We start from the raw sequence: 18756 nt of genomic DNA on the forward strand, positions 1-18756 counted from the left end.
ATCGTGTGGAGACAATCGTGTGAAACTCCGTGCATAAATTCATGAAGATACATGACAAGAGCTACTCATCCTACATCAGAATGGAGAAAAAAAGTTGCATGTGTACAGGTGTTCCTAATAAAGTGGACGTTACTGTATATTCGTGAAAAAAAAATAAAACTATTAATGTGGTGCAAATTTAGTAGTGATTCCTCTCCTGGGCCTTAATACCTACATGGACCTCTGGGTGCAGCTTGATAAGAAATCTCTTCCTTTTGAAGCTCAGTTTGCGAATCTTGGACCAGTTGAATGTGTTGATCTTGGTGTTACCCTGAGAAAGAGATTAAGTAAATAATAAAGTTTATCAGAGCTTTAAAATGACAGACCTGTTCCCAAGCACAGATTAATACAAGCAGGCCATGCTCACCTGGAAGACCTGCAGACCCATGTGGGCCACTGATAGGTTGATCTTGGTGCCTTCACGATCGGCTGCAGGGTGGAAACGCACACCGTACATCTCCAACTTACGGGCAATTTCCAGCACTTGGAAATCAGACTCGGCCGGCGTCTGACCCCTGCACCGGAATAAAGAAAGGAATCAGGTGTGCTGAACAAAAAGAAAAACTGTTCTCTGACAGGAAATGACACAGTCTGAGGTATAAAGAACACAAGCATAGTAAGACGATATTTACGAATATTTATTCATGACTGCTTGAGATTAGCTTTTATCAGGCTGAACCCCTTTTCACTCGGTCCTTGTCACATGTTCGTCATTAAAGGTATTCGATTGTTTGTGCTCCTTATCTGTGAAAACGTTTTGTGTGAAATGAAATGGATATCATGTCAGTTTAAAACATTCTTGCATAAATATTGACAGAGATGAATTTGGTATTAGTTTTGGTTAAAAGATGACAAAGATTGCGACCCCTAAAACATTAGACTGATTTGATCATGTGGCTTTTCTTACAGTTAAAGAATATCACGTATGTAAAATGTATGTCTCACATTTGGAACATTGGTTAGCCTTGGTTAGCTTCTATAGCAGCCCTTCAGGCCCATTACAAAAGAATCGAAGCAAACAGCTGAAAGGTGGACGATTACAACCTACAAAGCTATAAATGAATCTATCCAGTAAAGAGCATGTGTATGCCAGGCTCAGGCCCGATGGCAGATTATCAGCACATTCTAATTTTGCTCATCCTTTAAGCTGTGAAATCTGCTGAGGCTCCTCCCAGCAACAGTGTGGCTAATAAAGGGGTCTTAGCCAGGGGATTGGCTACACAATCAAATACAGAGCTGACCTGAACATTTTAACCACTTCTCATACAGCCAGAGTGCCTGACCATATACAAACCAACGCGGCAACTTCAAAGGCACAGAAGCTGTGAAAGATCCAAAGCAATCACTAGTTTACACACCGATTTCTTTTTAATAAAAATGACACTTCAGAAGTCTTTATTTTTTCAAATATACATAATACCACGGTGAATACCTTTCTTCACATGTTCCAACTTTGGTTGGGGTTAGCCATGATACAGCACACCTAGAAAGGTGAATTTAGATGGAGCAGCGGTCTGCCATTACAACCACATCTAATAAATATCTGCAAGCCGTTCAAACAATTCTGATACATTTCCAAACATCAGACAGTGTGGATTCCGAGCCTCCATCACCCTTCACTTACAATTAACACAACAATACTCTATAGACCGGTAAACTGTAAACCGTTCATTATTTGTTCTGTTTTTGTGGTTTCACTTTTTAATTTGATCTCACAATAGTTGAAAAAAATAGTTCACCTGCATCAAACAAACAAACAAACAAAATAAATAAATGTTTACGATTACCGACCCCCGATTTTGTTGTGGCTTTAGTCATTATTCTTTAAAGTAGAAAACAAGAAACTGAAGTTTATGACCATTCAACCCATAGGAATAGATCAAACATGTAAAAAAATATTTTCTCCGTATGCAGAAATGATGGGGTCTCAATGCTAGGTGTGCTAGTCACAAGTCATGCATAGAGAGCATATTTTGTATTAGTGCAAGAAAGTGAACAATAGTGCACTGTCATTAGCTGAGTAAGGCTTTCACCCAATTAACAAGTGCTGGATCATTAAATGCCCTAGTGTGATGTGAAAGAGAGTAAGCCCTCAAGAGTTTTTATGTAATCTGTAAGTGTTTGTGTTGCTGCTGAGCAACAGTAATACAACCAGCTGACTGTCTACAGCTATGCTTTTTTAGAATCGATGTGGGTGCAATGTCCGAATTGGCAGCAGCCATGATTTTTGTAAAACTGAGCTACAGACTAGCAATTACAAAATTGTGGTGGCTCTCATCTTATAATTATTACATTTCCAACAGTCTCTGGCAAGGAAGCATGTGTCCCACAAAATAAATTTTACTACAGTCCTAGTACAAAACACCAAAACTAATATAATTTTTGTCTGTTACAACTTTACCTCGTATATACTCTAGCCTTCTGTACTGCACTCTGTTCTTTTCTCAAAAATTCAAAAGTGCTTAACAAGATCAACAAAAGACTCAAATTAGAAGAGCATAAGTAATCCTTTTAATTTTTATATAACAACAAACAGCAATCTGCAAAACATAGCATTAGTTTCCTGTGGAACTTTTGGTCTTCATCTATTGACAAAACAAAAATGCCTTTCCAAAACCAGGGAAACACTGTTTATAGTTGACAATAGCTTATAATATTTTACACACGCGCGCGCACTCACACACGCGCGCACTCTCACACTATGACCCACTGAAACTATCCAGAAGAAAAAAAAAACTTTTCAAAAAAAAGGCATGCAAATCCCCGTGGTGGGGACTGAGTGTGATTTGTACCAAGAAATACAAAACCTGAAACAGCACAGTGTGTTCCGTAAAGGCAAAACACACAGGGTTAGTATTATTTGCATAATGTTATGCACTTTTTCTGCTGTCGCTATGTGCAGTGAGGATAAGTTTTGTAATGGTCTTACACATGTCTGCGATGGAACTCCATGATCTTCTCCTGCAATTCCTCCTGATGTGGTAGCAGCTTAGTGAGCTTCAGATACTCCCTGTCTGCAACATCATCATAATCTCCAATCTCAGCTAACAGAGAGAAACAACAAAGACTAAGGAGGAAGAAGAGAAAAAAGAAAGAAAGAAAAAGAGACACTTTCCTGCCAAAACCTTGTTTTGGCATCGGATGAGTGAAACATTACAAATACCAGTTTATCCTAAATAAAGCAACCTTATTTCCCTCGACTGCAAAGAAAGATGTTTTGCAGTTTTCAAACCATTTCCTTCAGCTAGTAGTCGTGCAGAAAAGCCACACAAAAGAAAACAAATAAATGAAAGACCTGGAAGCTGAAAAAAAAGGCATTTATTTTGGGTCCTTAGTATATAAATAATGAGACCGAGTTTGTTGTGTGGTTGAGTTTAGTACATTTCTGTAACATTTTGCCCACATCATCTTCGTTGACTGACTGGCAGAAATGTGCTGGAAGGAAAATTTACTTGTTTATTAAGACTCGTAAGTTCTTTAGAGACCAGACACTCCATACATAGACTTGTTTCTAAAAACATTCCCAAGCTGAGTTATCAGTTGTCTCCACATAATGATTCAACCATGGGGAGAAGTAGGTTCCATGATGGGCAAAATGGATCAGATATCATCTCATAAACAGAAGTTCCTGCAGTGACCTGGACATTTTTGATAACTGAGAGAACATGTTCCCTGGAATGGCTGAATGACAAAACAGAACTTTGAAAGAAAAATAAATAGAGTTTGTTTATAGCTGCTATAACATGCGTGATAACAGGAACTAACATGATTTGCTGCTGTTAAATGTAAAAGTTCATCTTTAAAACGAATATGCAACAATTAGAAAGGAAATTTTAGTGTTAAACTGCTGAAGTAAAACTTTGCTCACAACCCAACACTCAGTCAAACTGTGTTTTTATTCTTTAATTATAAATCTAGTGGCAAATTAGTGGATAAAGGCCTGCATGTTAGAGACCATCATTTAAACAAAACCCCTACTGGACTGAAAAATATATAAATAAATACTTTTTTTTTTTTAAATCTAGTGCCGAGTTCAGGTAATCGCAGGGCATGACAAAACTATTAGTGACTATGTAGATGCTCATTTGTATATTTACAGCCTTCTGCTGTATCCAAAAGTCTGATCTCTATTGTGTTTCACTTATCTGTATAAAACTAAAGAAAACAAGATAGATAAAGTGATAGACTCAAAAAGGCTAACGGTGTTTTAACATACACAGTTCCAACAAACTCTCACTTGCTGAGAGCGTGCGCTTCCAAGAAATTTTGTTATGCGAGATAAGTTGGAAATGAATTATTTGAAATGAATTATTTCTATAAACTTTTCATCGTTTCTGTAAAGACTTTAGCACCATTTCTGTATTCTTCATGCTTGGTTCCTGTGATGGCTAAGGATGGTTTACTTTTCCCACTGCCATATATCTGACAAGTGAATGAATTGTTCTTTAAACCCACCCTGCCACACAGCTCTGGAAGGGTTTTGGATTTTTCTTTTAGATTTAAATATGTATAGTGGGAAACTGCGCCGAACCAAATGGCTCAGTGCTCTAAAGAAATAGAGAAAATTAATAAAGTGCTATTCGCAGCAAGAATTATACTAATTGAATGAACAAATGAATGAATGAATGAATACAGTACATACATATGAATACATACACATGGCCATGGTATTATAAAATCACAAGGACTAAATTAAATACCATCATTAAACATTTTGCACAGTGGACATAGACTTACATTGGACAAGGTGAGAGGCCAGTAGAGCTGCAGTGTTTTCTGTGCAGTTCAGTATTCCTTCAATCAGATCCCGCTTCATTTGCAGGGAAAACAGGTACCTGCACCAGGAAACATAAGCATTAATATATGTTCTGAAAAACCTGATGGAACAAAAGCTTTTGCTTGCCTTTATACGTTGCCCAGGAAATCAACGCCTTTCGTACAAAAATATAAAATACTTTAAAATAATGGCAATATCACTTTAATAATTAAATGATATTTTACTTGAATGAACCTTGATATCAAACATCTCACGTTAGACATAAATATCTACAGTAGCAAAAGCCAGATGTTAACTCTTGTAACTTGTCACACACCTTGTGAATTCCTCCTGAAGCTGGCCAGGATCGGGCGGGAAGAACTTCACCGACAACCGAAAGAGTGTGTTCATTGGTCCTGAAATACAACACGCAATCACAAAAACATTCACAAATCTTTTCAAAACACACTGCAAGTGACCCCGAATCTAACAGTGCACTTACGTCTCACTTGTTTCACTATGAGCTTGGTGGGCTCCAACCAAACCTACAACCAAAAGCAGAGCAAGTTTTAGCTTCCGTTCCTTTTAGAGGATTGTTCACTCGGCGTTACCATTCCAAACTCCTAGCGATTCTTTCCTAAGGAGTTTACTGTATTTTGGATGGAGTTTGTTGGCCACCGTGACATTTCAGACAGAGATGAATACAGTTAGAAAAGGTTTATGTTAATGCCACGTATTGAAGCTAGCATTTACAGAGATAATACCTGCTAATTGTATTACTAAAAGCATTTTTGATACCATGTGCTTGCACAACTACTGTGCATTCGACCCACAGTTGTTCTACAGGAGATTCCTCTTTTATCACACACATCTGTGAATGATTGTAACAGGAATGCACTGCTTGCTGCCACACCTTTCCTCCACAGAGATGTGCCCTTGTCCAGACAGCACTTTACCCGTTCTTCATAAACATATACCTTTTTTTTTTTTTTTTTTTACTAAATATTCAGTGATTGGGTTACAGACAATACACACAGTTGCACTTTTAGGTATGCCTTCCATATACTTACTTTTACAGGTATACCACAATATTGTTATTTTTTCCCCCATTTTCTTCTAGCAATCTTTTTACATGTGTTTGCTTCTCACTGTACTGCAAGCTCCTGAAGCCTCCTTGTTTTGTCAATTTTAGATATATTTTAAAATACATCATATTCTACTTGCTTTATTCAGAGCCAGACAGCTTTACAGCTATAACTGAGAGAGACCACCAAACCCCCGAAGCCCAAAGGCAGTACATATGAGGTTATAAAACTGGAGCTGGAGATTTTGGAGACTCGTTCTGTCAGCATGCACACTGGGGCATTGTTCAACACGCTGCCACCTACCCAGTTCATCTGTACATTCTGGAACTCCAGACCAAAGTAATCGCTCTCGATGAGATTTATCCTGCGATACACATCATTGAGAAGGGTCTGTCCATCTGCTTTAGCCTGTAGAAGACACAGAGACAGGAGCAAGAAGGAGAGACAAAAGGAAAACATTGTGAAATAAGTGTGTCCCATTATTAGATCTTCACACGTGGGCAATTTCAAGCAGGATTTAAGATCCTGTAATGATAACCGACTATTGTGACATTATACAATACTGTACTACTGTATTTCATTCAGAAGGCAGGTAGTCAACAATCACAGTGTTAAACTGAGTAGGTTTGAACGTGACAACTTGATGTTGACACCTATTATACTCTAAATACCTATTAGGTATATGTCTGTCTATTTGAGTTGGTGATTATGGAAAGTGACAGGGACTGAGGCACAGTGTATAAATGTATGAGGTTATTGGCAGTCAATAAAAATATGAAAATATTTTATGAATTGTCCTGAGCAGAAACCCTGGGGAAAGAAATCATGTGGACAGCTTTGGTATAAAATGGCTCCACTTTCAACAAACGGGAAAAACCTTTTTTTTTTGCAGAATGCTTGCTTCTGAAATGCCCTGGGCTTTGCGTTCACAAAATGAAGGACTAATTGCTATGTAGCGAGAACACACTGCAGTTTGGGTTTTGGATGCCAGTCGACGACTTTTTGAGAAAATTACACAGCAAGACATCTGTTTGCAATGTTGAGTATATTTTTAAATCCAGTGCATGGGCAGGGTTTGGATTTGTTTTAACTCCTTAACATCTCAGGGTATTAATCGGTGTATTATTTACGTATTCATCTTAAAGCACATTATTCAGTAACAGCAACAAATTATTTAGTAGAAGTCGTTTACAGTGATGAAGGTACGGCTGGGATTTTAAAGTCTTAAACATAGGCGTCTTCAGGTTTCTTGTGGAAAAAAAATGTAAACAAACTTTAGATCATATTAGCAAATTAAACAACAAGCGCAAGAAAAAAAATGGAAAAATTGTCTATGATTAAGGTTGTCTAGTTCATTATGGGAACACTGGGTCTCACGATCATGGAGCATGATCTGAACCGCAGTACTGTTTATACTCGGACATGGTTTTGAGCACATGATCGATTTGTTGCTCATGGTTAAAGCTCCACTGTGTACTTTAAACCTCTTCTGACATTGTGGTTCCTCTTTGGATATGCCTCCTCCTTTAATGTGTAATTACAATGCGGGTTAAATCTACAAATGCCCTCTAGCTGGTCCCTGCATTTGTCATCTACCACACGTTCCACCTATCCAGAGGGGCACCCCTTCCATTTTTCTCATAAATCTTTATGGGCTTATCTTGGTAAGGACCTGTAAAGTTTATGAAGACATGCTTGTGTGATTTTGTAATTGTTAAATAAATTAGTATTACAATTCATTTTAATATCCATGTTGAACAGACCACAATTTTAACTTAACTTGTGAAAAAAGCCTCAGTGGACAAAAGCCTCGGGAGTGTGTATTACTAAGCAGTTGTCCATTCTGACCTTTTTAACATGCATATATTTTTGCTCGAAGTAAATTCATTTGTAGGTTCAATTCAGCAGGCAACTAAAAATGTAAAAAATAAAAAACGGGTACATTTGTTAAGTCTGAACACTTGACAACCCCAATATTATGACTTTTGGTGTTTTACGGGAGGCAATGCTGGTGAAGGAGATTAAACTCAAATTGCTTATTACTCAAAAGACACAACTCTCAACTAACAAGGCTCAGTTTCATAACCCTGCTGCTGTGAAAACAAGGGAACGGTGATTTCCAGGAGGATGTCCTCACATGCATGTTTTTAGTCAGGATGATCTCATTGCATGTTCCACTAGTTCCTTGGCTTCACACCATCAAGTCTATATAGCGACAAGGTGGGGGGGGGGGGGGTTGGGGGGGGTGAACAGAGCACTGGGACAAATGGATTACCTGGGCTAGTTTTTATTTTTAGTTGCCCTGAGGACCACCAGGATTAATAGGCTGCTTTTCCTTTTCTTGTACAGAGTGGAAAATAAAAATTATATATATAATAATGTTTAATTTGATATGCAGACCCATGCTGTTTAATCAGAAGAAACATAGTGGTCGCCAACATTATCGCCAAATGCTGGCAGGAACTGTTTTTTTTTACGAAATGTTATTAGCTTCACAGATGACAGAAACTTTTTTTTTTTTAGAAACAGAAACCTCACAGATGAGTGGAAACAATGACAAGACCAAGCAAATTACAATGCAGTACAAACATCATAACCATACTGAAAGAACAGCACAGATCAAACTGCATGTTAAATAAAACAAAAAAAGAAAAGGACAGACAGACAGACTCAAATGACAGGTTTAATATAGCAGAAAAACCTGTACTACAACATCACTATAAATTAAAAAGAGAAGTAAATTTCTCAATTCTCCCAAAAATTTGACTGAATATTTAAAAAAAAAAAAGAGTCTCTGACCAATGCACTTTGAAGATGATCAACTGAAAACAAAGAAGCGATAGCAAAGGCATCATTTTAACCAGAAATAGAGCGTTTTTCTACCTGCCTAGCTACCTAGGTACCTTGTATTATTTAAAAGCTACATAGTTGTACAAGTGTATAACTTCTATTGTTTGTTGATCATTAGCATCTGGAGCTAATAGGTTATTCAGAGCTAACGGAGATGGCGCTTCACGAAAGAATGCAATCACATGGACATTGTGTTGTCTCTATACATTGTAACTCCTCGGGCTGTGCATCTTGGTACCTATGGTGTTCAAAAAATGCTTTAGCATTACATGCATAATAAAATAAATGTTGATTTCCGGTGGTTACATTTCCATAATGTCCATCGTCCCATCGCTATAGTTTACCTAAAAGAGTTAATGAAGGCATCTTTCTGTTGCTGAACCTTAAATGTTTTATAAAATATGTAGAATTCACTTTGAGATGTTCATCACTCGCGTCTCGCTTAGAACATCGTCACTAGCATATCCTGTTGAATTTATAAAACAAACACCAATTAGTTGTCATGCAATAAAGCATGGATATTTAAATATACGTTTATATATAGATAAGGACAATGATTACTCCTACAGATCGGGTAGATATTGTGTGTGTAATGCCGGAGGTGAGCCTCTAGTGACACATGCACAGCTGTGCGGATACTAGAGACAAGCTCCAACCTGGCACAGGGAGGGGTTTGAAAGGGAGGTGTGTGTTGGGCCTGTGTGTAAGTTTAGCTAGAGAGCGATGTTTGTGGAATGAAATGTGACCTGGACTTGAGTGAGAGAGCCGATGGCAGAATTCCACACTGTTAGAGGGGAAAGCTGTGTTGAGGCATGTCTTAACACTCCAGCTGGTGTGCCATTTTCCTCTCACACACTTAAAACCCGGTTGAACAGCCAGTGGCTCTCGCCGTCTAAACACCTAACCACACCCGTAGCACCTTAAACCTATTATTCTATTATGCTCAGCACTTTAGTACTACAGTCATGGGTACTTGACAAAAAACTGGACATAAACGCAGAAATTCTTACTTGTTTCACTGTTCACAATTTTATGATCTATTATTTGATAATAATTTAAATAATTAGCCCATAATTATTTCTATCCTGAAAATAAAGGAAAGACCGGTCCATTGTCATTTAATTGCAACTAGCTTCAGATCACTTGCTAGCAATATAACTGGCTGTTAGCAGGTATATCAGATGACTATAATATTTCCAGTCGTCTAGAATATATTATTTACCAATTTTTAGGGGATCTCAATATGTCGGCTTAGTGTAATTAATCCGGTTTCGGGATTTGAGTCTTAAGTCTTCGATTTGGACACCTAAAAAGTTAATGAATCACAAACAGGAAATAACATTCACTTCCTTAACCTGTTCATGTTAGCTTCCTGGTGCTTGTCTATCAGCTTACGTCACACCATCAACCAAAGATATATCTTGCATCTGAAACAGCACGCAAGCCAAGCACAGCTAAGAAATTGAAGGTTAAATGGAGGCAGTCCATGGATTTGTACAAAGACCATGGAGGAAACCTGAACAGGTTCATACAGTGAATGATAAGAAGCCCTATTTGTGAATGATTAACTATTTAAGAGCATGTGTACTACAGGTGAGTCAAAATACAAACCCAGCTTTAACAAAAAATAATACATTCTTAAAATCATTTTAAATATACTGAATTCCTGAATAGGGATTCTGTCTAACTAAAGTATAACTGTATTAACTGAAGTATACGCGTTATTTTGTTTTGTTAAGGCAAGTGAAATATCCAAAAGGTCATGGTTTCCCAACACCTGACCTGAACTGAGTTGAGCTAAGCGATTATGAGCTTTCCTCAGACTCTACATACTTTACCTCTGACCTACTCCAGCAAACAGGTTATGAGTAATTCCTACATCTTAGGCTGTCCTGTCGGTCAGGTTCATCAGAACAAGGTTGTCTGATGATGAGATAGGGTGTTTTGTACAGTATGGTCAGTACTCTAACAAATCTGATCCACAGATTCCCATTCACAAGACACAATGCAATTTAACAAACCTTGTTAATCGGGGAAAGCAGGATATTATTATAATTAAATGAAAGCAACATTACAAACAAAACCGATTTCAGCTATGAATTGATTTGGGCATAAACAGTACCAAAAAACGACAAATCACAGAAAACGTTTAAAGGAATTTGTCCTTAAAGTAAACCACTTTAATGACATTTATTCTTTGAACCTAATTCTTGTCAGAAAATACTGTACTGCTTACTCATGTTGTAACAGTATAAAAAGTGATGCTGCAAAAGAAAGTGATGCCATGCTCTAAGCATTCAGCCCCAAGTGATATCTTTCACTGTTCCAGATTAATAACTTATGTGAGCAAGAAATGGCATACCAACTCTAGTCCTTTTTATACTGCAGTACTTTTTAATTCTTAAATCTATTTGGTCAGGAGCTGTCGATTTATTTTATTGTAAGCACACAGCTCTGAAAATACTGCGGACTGCAATTCAAACAATAATTTCTGTCACATACAAAACTCTTGCAAAGGCAATTACCCTTAAAAAAATGCACAGATAAAAAAAATGTTGTTTAAGAAAGAAAATAATTATTCTCATTTACATGCCAAAGCTTTTTATAAGGTGTTTCACTTGGTCTTGGTTGTCGGTGCTTTGCAGAAAAATAAAAAGAGTAAGGTGAGGTAATGATTGCTTTTAGTTGCTATAACTTGTGATATTAGATATTACAATATTAAACATTATAAATGAAAAAAATCCAATTGTCATATCCAAAATGCTATAGTATAAAAGCAGTAACACACGTTGGGATACAATATTATTTGAAAATGATCCATTTCAGTATAGTAACAGTACTTCCTTGACATCAGGGTACAACACACCACCATATAATGTTCCCCAAACAACATGCCCTGTCCTGTTTTATCCCTTGCTTTCCCTTTTCTATCCCTTGCTATCTCTTTTGCAAATAGCAAGTAATTTTCCCTCATATTCTCATAATGGCAAGACACACTGACATTTGACATTATTATTTTACAGCTTTTGTGTAAAAACTTTACTGGCATGTACACCAGTGAAAACACAATCCTAGCGTGATGCCTGAAGCAAGAGGATCCTACAGAGTACAATGTAGTAAAATAGTCTGCAATCATGGAGAAGAGATTAAATATACTTGAACTAGGTCTTACTGAGATTCAACGCTCACTCATTCCAGCCTCTAACACACAAGAACAAACACGAACACACACACATACACACACACAAAAGCATTGAACTGAAAAAATACTACTCTGGAAGGGAAAAAGAGAAAGGAACTAAGAGGCAAATTTATTCAAATATGCGGCAGACAGTAGGGAGTGTTTTTAACACTGACCCAATGTTCTTCCTCACCTATAAAATTAAAAATCTTTGGCATCCAATATAGTTACTCTATACTCTGAATATAAATATTAAATGGACCTTTCTGGCGGGTTCAGACTCCAGGCGTCCTCCAGTTCCAATCCCAAACTGTGCCAATACTGGGCCCTGCTCAAAGAGCTGATCTGTCATACTTTGATGCTCGAACAACACCAAAGTAAGAGTGGCCCAAAATTATGATCCAACTCTTGGGGAGCAATCAAGAACAAGCTGAGGGATTTCAATTTATTTCCAAGTGCTGTGTCTAATTTGTTACAGTAATTGTGTCATATGGCAGAAGCTCAGCTAGCCTAGAATGAGAGCGTGTGTGTGTGTGCGCAAGCACGCAGGGGGCATCTGGAGCTAGAGAAGTCATGCCAAGCTGGAATTAGAAACCAAACTAAGGCTTCTGCTTAAACCTAATCATATGGAAAAGCCATGACACCCCAACATAGAATACCAAGCCACCAATCCAAATGTAAGGACAACTAACAATTATGCCCAATTGATAAGATAATAATAAAAAATACAGTACAAATAAACAATAAAATACCAATAAAAAGTTTTATTAAGTTTATTTATTATTTTAAATAAAAGTTTCACAGATGTTCAAAAAGTCTCAGTTATTTAAACGTTGTTTTATTCCAGTTCTGTAATCTTGAAAAGCACAAACTGTTTCCTTTAACACTGCATTTCACCTATTAGTTAATCTCTAATGCTGTACTGCAGCCAATCAATGAACACCGGGATGAAGGAGCATCCTGTCGAATAGATGAATAGCTCAAAGTGCTGCAAAGCACAGAGCAGCTGAACATTTCAAGATAATGTTTTGCAGTCAAAATATAAAAACTCCTCACTGATACTGAATCACCTATTCATGCAGGGGACACAATCCTAATGCAGAAGTTATTACACAGATCTTATTAGCTCCATCTTAAAACAGTGGCACCAAATCACAGACCTTTTGTGAACAAAAAAAAAAAGGTAACAAAACAGTTGAAAGCAGGGGTTAAACCCCACAGTGGTGTGTGAAATTTCCACCGTGTTCTCACGCTGTCACTGAGACAATAAACGCTTCTGACAATTCTGCACACAAATGAAGCTCATTCTGCATGCAAGGAATGTAAAAAAACAACAACAAAAAAAAACAAATCAGCCCGTTTCCCCGACAACTCAAAGACACCGGCACAGAAATGAGCATACAACGGTGAGAGTAGCTCAGCCTACATGTTGCAGCCCACTGAGATGGGCCTTTAACATGAAGTTTAGTAAAAGACAGAGGCTTGCTGAAGTGCCATCAATTCCGAAACTCAACACCAAACTCAATTCCGAGGTCTTAGAGTGCTGGCAGAAAGAGTTAAGAGAAGTACAAACATTTTCCCTTATTAACACTCAAACATTTCCATTGTTTTAAAAAAAATTTTTAATTAATAATTTAGCATGTGAAAAATCTCTGTTGTTAAAATAATGCTTGTGCCAGACCTTTGGTGACATGTTATTGGGTTGAACTGCGGGCAATTTATCAGAATTATATGGGGCATCTTAAATTCTGTGAACAAATAATCTGCTGTGAGGATCGGTTATTTTTTCTTTGTGGTTTGCATGAAGACAGACACGACTCTAGCCTACAAAATCTGTAAAGACCTGAAGCAGTAAATTTTCATTTTCAATTGTATGGTTTCACTGAAAGGAAACATAGAAATGTTGGAATGTAGCATCAAATCCATCTCAGTATTAGCAAGCTCATTTAGCTATCCACCATTCCTCAGATAAAAGGAAACACTTACAATTCCCAGTAACAGTTTCTTAGAGTGACTCCAGGTGCCTTATTTCCTATGGTCACTTACCCTGGATCAAAAACACCTAACTCACTGAGGGGGTCAAGCATTAAATGATACCCTCTTTTTAGTTTTGGGTCATTTTTTACATGTCAGTGGTTGATTAAATCTTTATAAAGCTTTTTGCATGACGTCTAGGTACAACAAACTAATTTTTAAACATGATCAACAAGACAATTGTGTGTTTTAATATTCCAGAACACCACCAATATATTTCAGGGCTTATTGGACTAAAGTATTTTATATATGTAAAGCTTTGAGAAATGTAAAGTAGTTTAGAGAACATTATGATGGTCTTCATACTACAAGGTGAGGATTCCCTTTAAAACTAAGGAGAAGATCCTAGTAAAGATAAAAGTTATTCATAAAGCATCTTAACCCTTAAAAGAGCTCATAAGGTTAAAAAGTGTTAGAAGTTGTGAGGAGGACTTTTAAGAGTTTATGGTTTCTTTAGCAGAGGAGAAAATGTCCAAAAAATGAAGAGGGAGAAGAAATGTATTTTATACAATATTTAATAACGATAGTAAGTTAATAAGATGCTATAAGATCGTTAGATGTTAGCGCATCTCTACTATGATCAATCAGAAAAATAACCCCTACACGATATAGGCTTAAATATTTTAACATAAAAACAAAGTGAAGACTTATAATAGACCAGATTTTAAAAGCACTGCTACTTTTTTATTGGACAACCAATCACGGTCTTCAAAAGCACGTGTCATACCCAGGTTTAGCCCCACGTCCTCTCAAGATAAAGGTTGTTTTACTTTCTTTGCTCAGAGTTGCTCAGAGATTGGTCCTGAATCACTCTTAAGATAAGATTCCTAGATAGAAATGTTTAAGCTAAATTATGAGCTCTCTGAGATAATACTTAGTCTTTATGAATACAGGCCCTGGTGTGTAATGTTGTGCAAATACAACCCCTAAAAACATAGCTGCTGTGGGGATTCTTGTATAATTAAACAAACAAACTTTAAGCTCCAAGACTGAAAAGGAGTATATTAAGAAAATAAGCTGTTCAAGCTTTTATTTTAGTACAATCCCACTTCATCCCCTTCAAGAAGTTGCTCCTTTCCCTGTGCAGCGTGATCAACCCATACTATTAATAATTATGTTTACCAATGGTGGCCAAGTGATTAAAACAACGATATCACTCTATAAGCCTCATATTTACACAATGACCAATAAGGATCCATGTTTCCCATGTGTTAGCTGAGCAAACAGCCACATAAACATTCACAAAGAATTGAAATTCAGACACACACAAAAAACTTCCCAATGCCCTACTCTTCATCTGGATAAGTTGCAGACAGGGAAAGCAACACACTGTTGTAATGAAGTGCTGCATGAAAGGAGCTAGTGTTCTCCGCTGTCCTGTAATGCAATGCCCTCGGTTGTAGAGAGATGTGGGAGGGGGCTGAAGCCAGGCTGCTCCTTCAAACCAGCATGAACCAACATGAAAACAATGCAGATACAGACTGAGATGTGCAGTACTAACAAGTCAGGCTGCAATGTTTAATGTTTAGACAAAAATAATGATTAAAGACATCAAGACGTGTCACAGGTCACAGTTGGACATGTTGAGGTAATGAACATTTTAATCTGTGAAAGATTTTCACCGGTGAACTACAATTAAGGCTCTGCAATAACCAACACGATTTATGTTTGTGGACATAACTCAGAAAGGTATTCATGCAAATACAGTTTGCAGAGTGCAGGATGAAGCACTGTTTAAATTATTTTCAATGATATTACATTTAATAAAATTAAAATTGGACCACTACACATCAACATGTAAATATTTACTAGCCTCTTAAAGGGCAATAGACATGCATCAAATGCTGACACTTTAATGTCTGGTCTGCGGCTGACTGGTCTCTTTCGCTTTTTTCCACCCGACATGTGATACCTGCTAAACATCATCTGGACAACGTGTCTCACTTAATGGGAATATTTCAAACAACATAACCCGATAGTTTTCTAGTAGATTGGATTACTTTCCTTTTTTTCCTGTAATGCAGAAACACATGGCTATGGAACAGATAACAGTGCTGCTCTTTCAACTCTTGTATCAGAACAAGGATCAGACTCTGCAGTTTGTATTTTTTTTTTTCACTTTGACACCCACAAAGAACAAAAATAGTCATGATTTAATTACAAGTATGCAAAGCAAACGAAGATCAGATTCCTCGGACAGTTCGCCTTAAAAATGATCATTTGCAGCGTTCTTGCAAATCATCTTCTCAATAATAACAAAAGATGAAACACTGAATGGAACCTGGGACTCGGATTAAAGCTTGGCTTCCAAGCTGTCTGACTGAAACTCCTGCCAGGTGCTTTGCACATAAAAATGCCTGTGTAAGCAGGGAGGACACAAGAAGCAGTGTATTAATAACCCATTGCTTGGTGTCATTAGTGAGATAAAGTACCGTCTCCTCTTCTTTCTCTTCCTTGCTTTCAGTACTTCCTTCCTTCTCTCTCTGAACATCCATAAACACACACAGTGTTGTTTTTGGCAAAACTTCTACTCTGCGCACAGATTCTATTAATTAGGCTAGATGTTCTCTCTCTCTCTCGCTCTCTCAACACACAAACGTTCTACGCTAACGTAAAGGCTATTCTCATTTCTACGGCGCAGGCCCCCTCCCCAGCTAGCGGCAGTGGCCTCACAAATTCCTCCAAGGGTTAGCACAGCACACGGCCGGCTGGACGCACGCATTCATGACATTCCATGCAAATTCAGTTCAACCGAGTGCCTTTGTGCAAAGCTCAGGCACAACATATGGCAGTGAAGATTAGGGATAACAGTCAACTCTGCTGACAAAGCTACCAGCAACATTACTGTTATGGCTAATTAGTGAGAGATTTAGGTCAAAAGATTTACAGTATATACTGGATTATGATATGGGCATTCTGCATGCAACAGGTGCTATGACTTGCTATTGTATGTTGGGTTTCTTTTTGGCCTTTATAACCACTATTCCTTATTTCACAGGAGTTTGCTCATCACATAGTTGCCACCTTAAAAAACAGAATGCTCTCAAACACACTTGACTTACAAATTTAAAACAAAGGAGGTAGGAGTTAGTATAACGCTGCACCTTTCAAATTTAGAGGACACACCACTGCAGTAGCCCTTCTTCCAGGCCGTCATGCACAAAAACTGAGTTAATCAGACATTCATCACCTTGCTATAAACACTGGTAAAGGGAGGTCAGCGACAGGAACACAATCCATGATATTTACATGAAAGCTCCGTAAGGATACTGATGACAATTTTATAAATTCGGCTGTGTTTGTGCCATAGACACAGAGATCTCAAACTCGGTTGTCTTTCATGTTTTTGCTCTGCATGTGTTTAAACGTGAGGTCAAAATCCTCACCACTCTAATAAATACTGATTTTAAAACCAACATGTGGGAAATGTCTTTGCACACCAAGTGTATTCTGTTGAGCTAGTAAACTAGTTGATCGGTTCAATACAGATAATTTACACAACATATTTATTTACTCAAACGAACATAAATTAAGCGCTCAATTGAATAAACAAGTACAATAATTAAAGAGTACAGTTTCATTGCTTTTCTTTTTTTAACTCTGGCACTGAACAAAACATTAAATTTGTTTGTAGGAACATCTGGGATACTTGTGCTGCATTCAGGAAAACCAAATAAACCTACAGAAATCTATGAACACAAAAGAAATAAAATTAAAAAACCACAACCACATGTGTTGCAGCTTCGTAAGAAGTTATGCATTACCAAATAGCAGAGGTGGGAGTAAGGCACACATGTGCAAGTAAGTCTCAAGTCATGAATGTCAAGTCAAAGTCAAGTCGATTCTTTTTTTAATATTTGTCAAGCAAGTCTCAAGTTTCAAATTTGCTGACTCGAGTAAAGTCATATGACTCGAGTCCCCCATCTCTGCCAAACAGATCAGTTGCCTGTCCAGACTTTGACTATTGCTGTAGACATAAAGACAATAAAATCACTATTTTTTGTCCCACTTTTCTTTCATCGCTTCCTCACTCGACCACTATGCTGTCTCCACCTGAATTTCTGCTGAGCTCTCACATGATTTGCAGAGCAGTGTGTGTGTGTGTGTGTTAGACAAACACAAATATGTGTTGTGACAGTGTGGAATGAATAAGACCTGCTCTGTGAATTTTAAATAAAATATCATTATATAAATCTACTTATATACTTATAAATCAACAGGTCCGATTTCTATAAAGAACGCACAAAGCTTATTGTAAAGCTAGTTTATGACAGTCGGGTTAGATCATTTGTATGGAGGCGTGCACATTTTCTCTAAGCACAGACGGGACAGGAAGCCTATGTTGTTCGTGCTGCTTCCTCATCACTTCCTATTGGTTTTGTGAACAAGGCCTCATACAGGAAAAGTGAGAAAGGCACACTTCTGCAACATAAGAAAATAAGCCATGGAGTGATATGACAAGCAAAAGGACAGTAATTGATATTACATTTTACGAATCTTTACAAGATTCAGTTGAAGGTTTCATTTTAGGAAAGTTCAGTTTATAAAAGGCAGTAATATTTATGTACCCAATATATGACGCAAATGCAAAAAGTAAAACCGCATCTGATTTGGCCTCTGAGGTTGGAATGACAGCATGACCTTCGCTGTGATTGATGGATATTTTCCTTCTCAAACAGCGTACGATATGTTTTAGATTTAACTAGTAAATGTGTCTGTATATTGATTATTCAGAAACAAATAATTGTGTATAAATAACACTCTTAGACAAGTTGACAAGCAAGAATTGTAAGCTGGGGGATGTTTTTGAT

At 37.4% G+C, this 18756-nt stretch overlaps 1 protein-coding gene across 4 annotated transcripts in view; it reads right to left on the bottom strand.

Annotated features, from left to right (window-relative positions):
* Positions 1-18756, bottom strand: part of farp2 (FERM, RhoGEF and pleckstrin domain protein 2) — a 44844-nt gene that overhangs the window by 20720 nt on the left and 5368 nt on the right. For all 4 annotated transcript variants that reach the window (XM_027147451.2, XM_027147453.2, XM_027147452.2 and 1 more), the window contains exons 3-9: positions 6184-6288; positions 5298-5340; positions 5133-5211; positions 4777-4874; positions 2969-3083; positions 407-554; positions 215-310 (exon numbers count right to left, since the gene is read on the bottom strand). In XM_027147451.2, coding sequence (XP_027003252.1) covers positions 215-310; positions 407-554; positions 2969-3083; positions 4777-4874; positions 5133-5211; positions 5298-5340; positions 6184-6288 — 684 coding nt within the window. The remainder of the gene's footprint in view (positions 1-214; positions 311-406; positions 555-2968; positions 3084-4776; positions 4875-5132; positions 5212-5297; positions 5341-6183; positions 6289-18756) is intronic.

Source organism: Tachysurus fulvidraco, chromosome 5, assembly GCF_022655615.1.
Source record: "Tachysurus fulvidraco isolate hzauxx_2018 chromosome 5, HZAU_PFXX_2.0, whole genome shotgun sequence".
Classification (NCBI taxonomy): domain Eukaryota; kingdom Metazoa; phylum Chordata; class Actinopteri; order Siluriformes; family Bagridae; genus Tachysurus; species Tachysurus fulvidraco.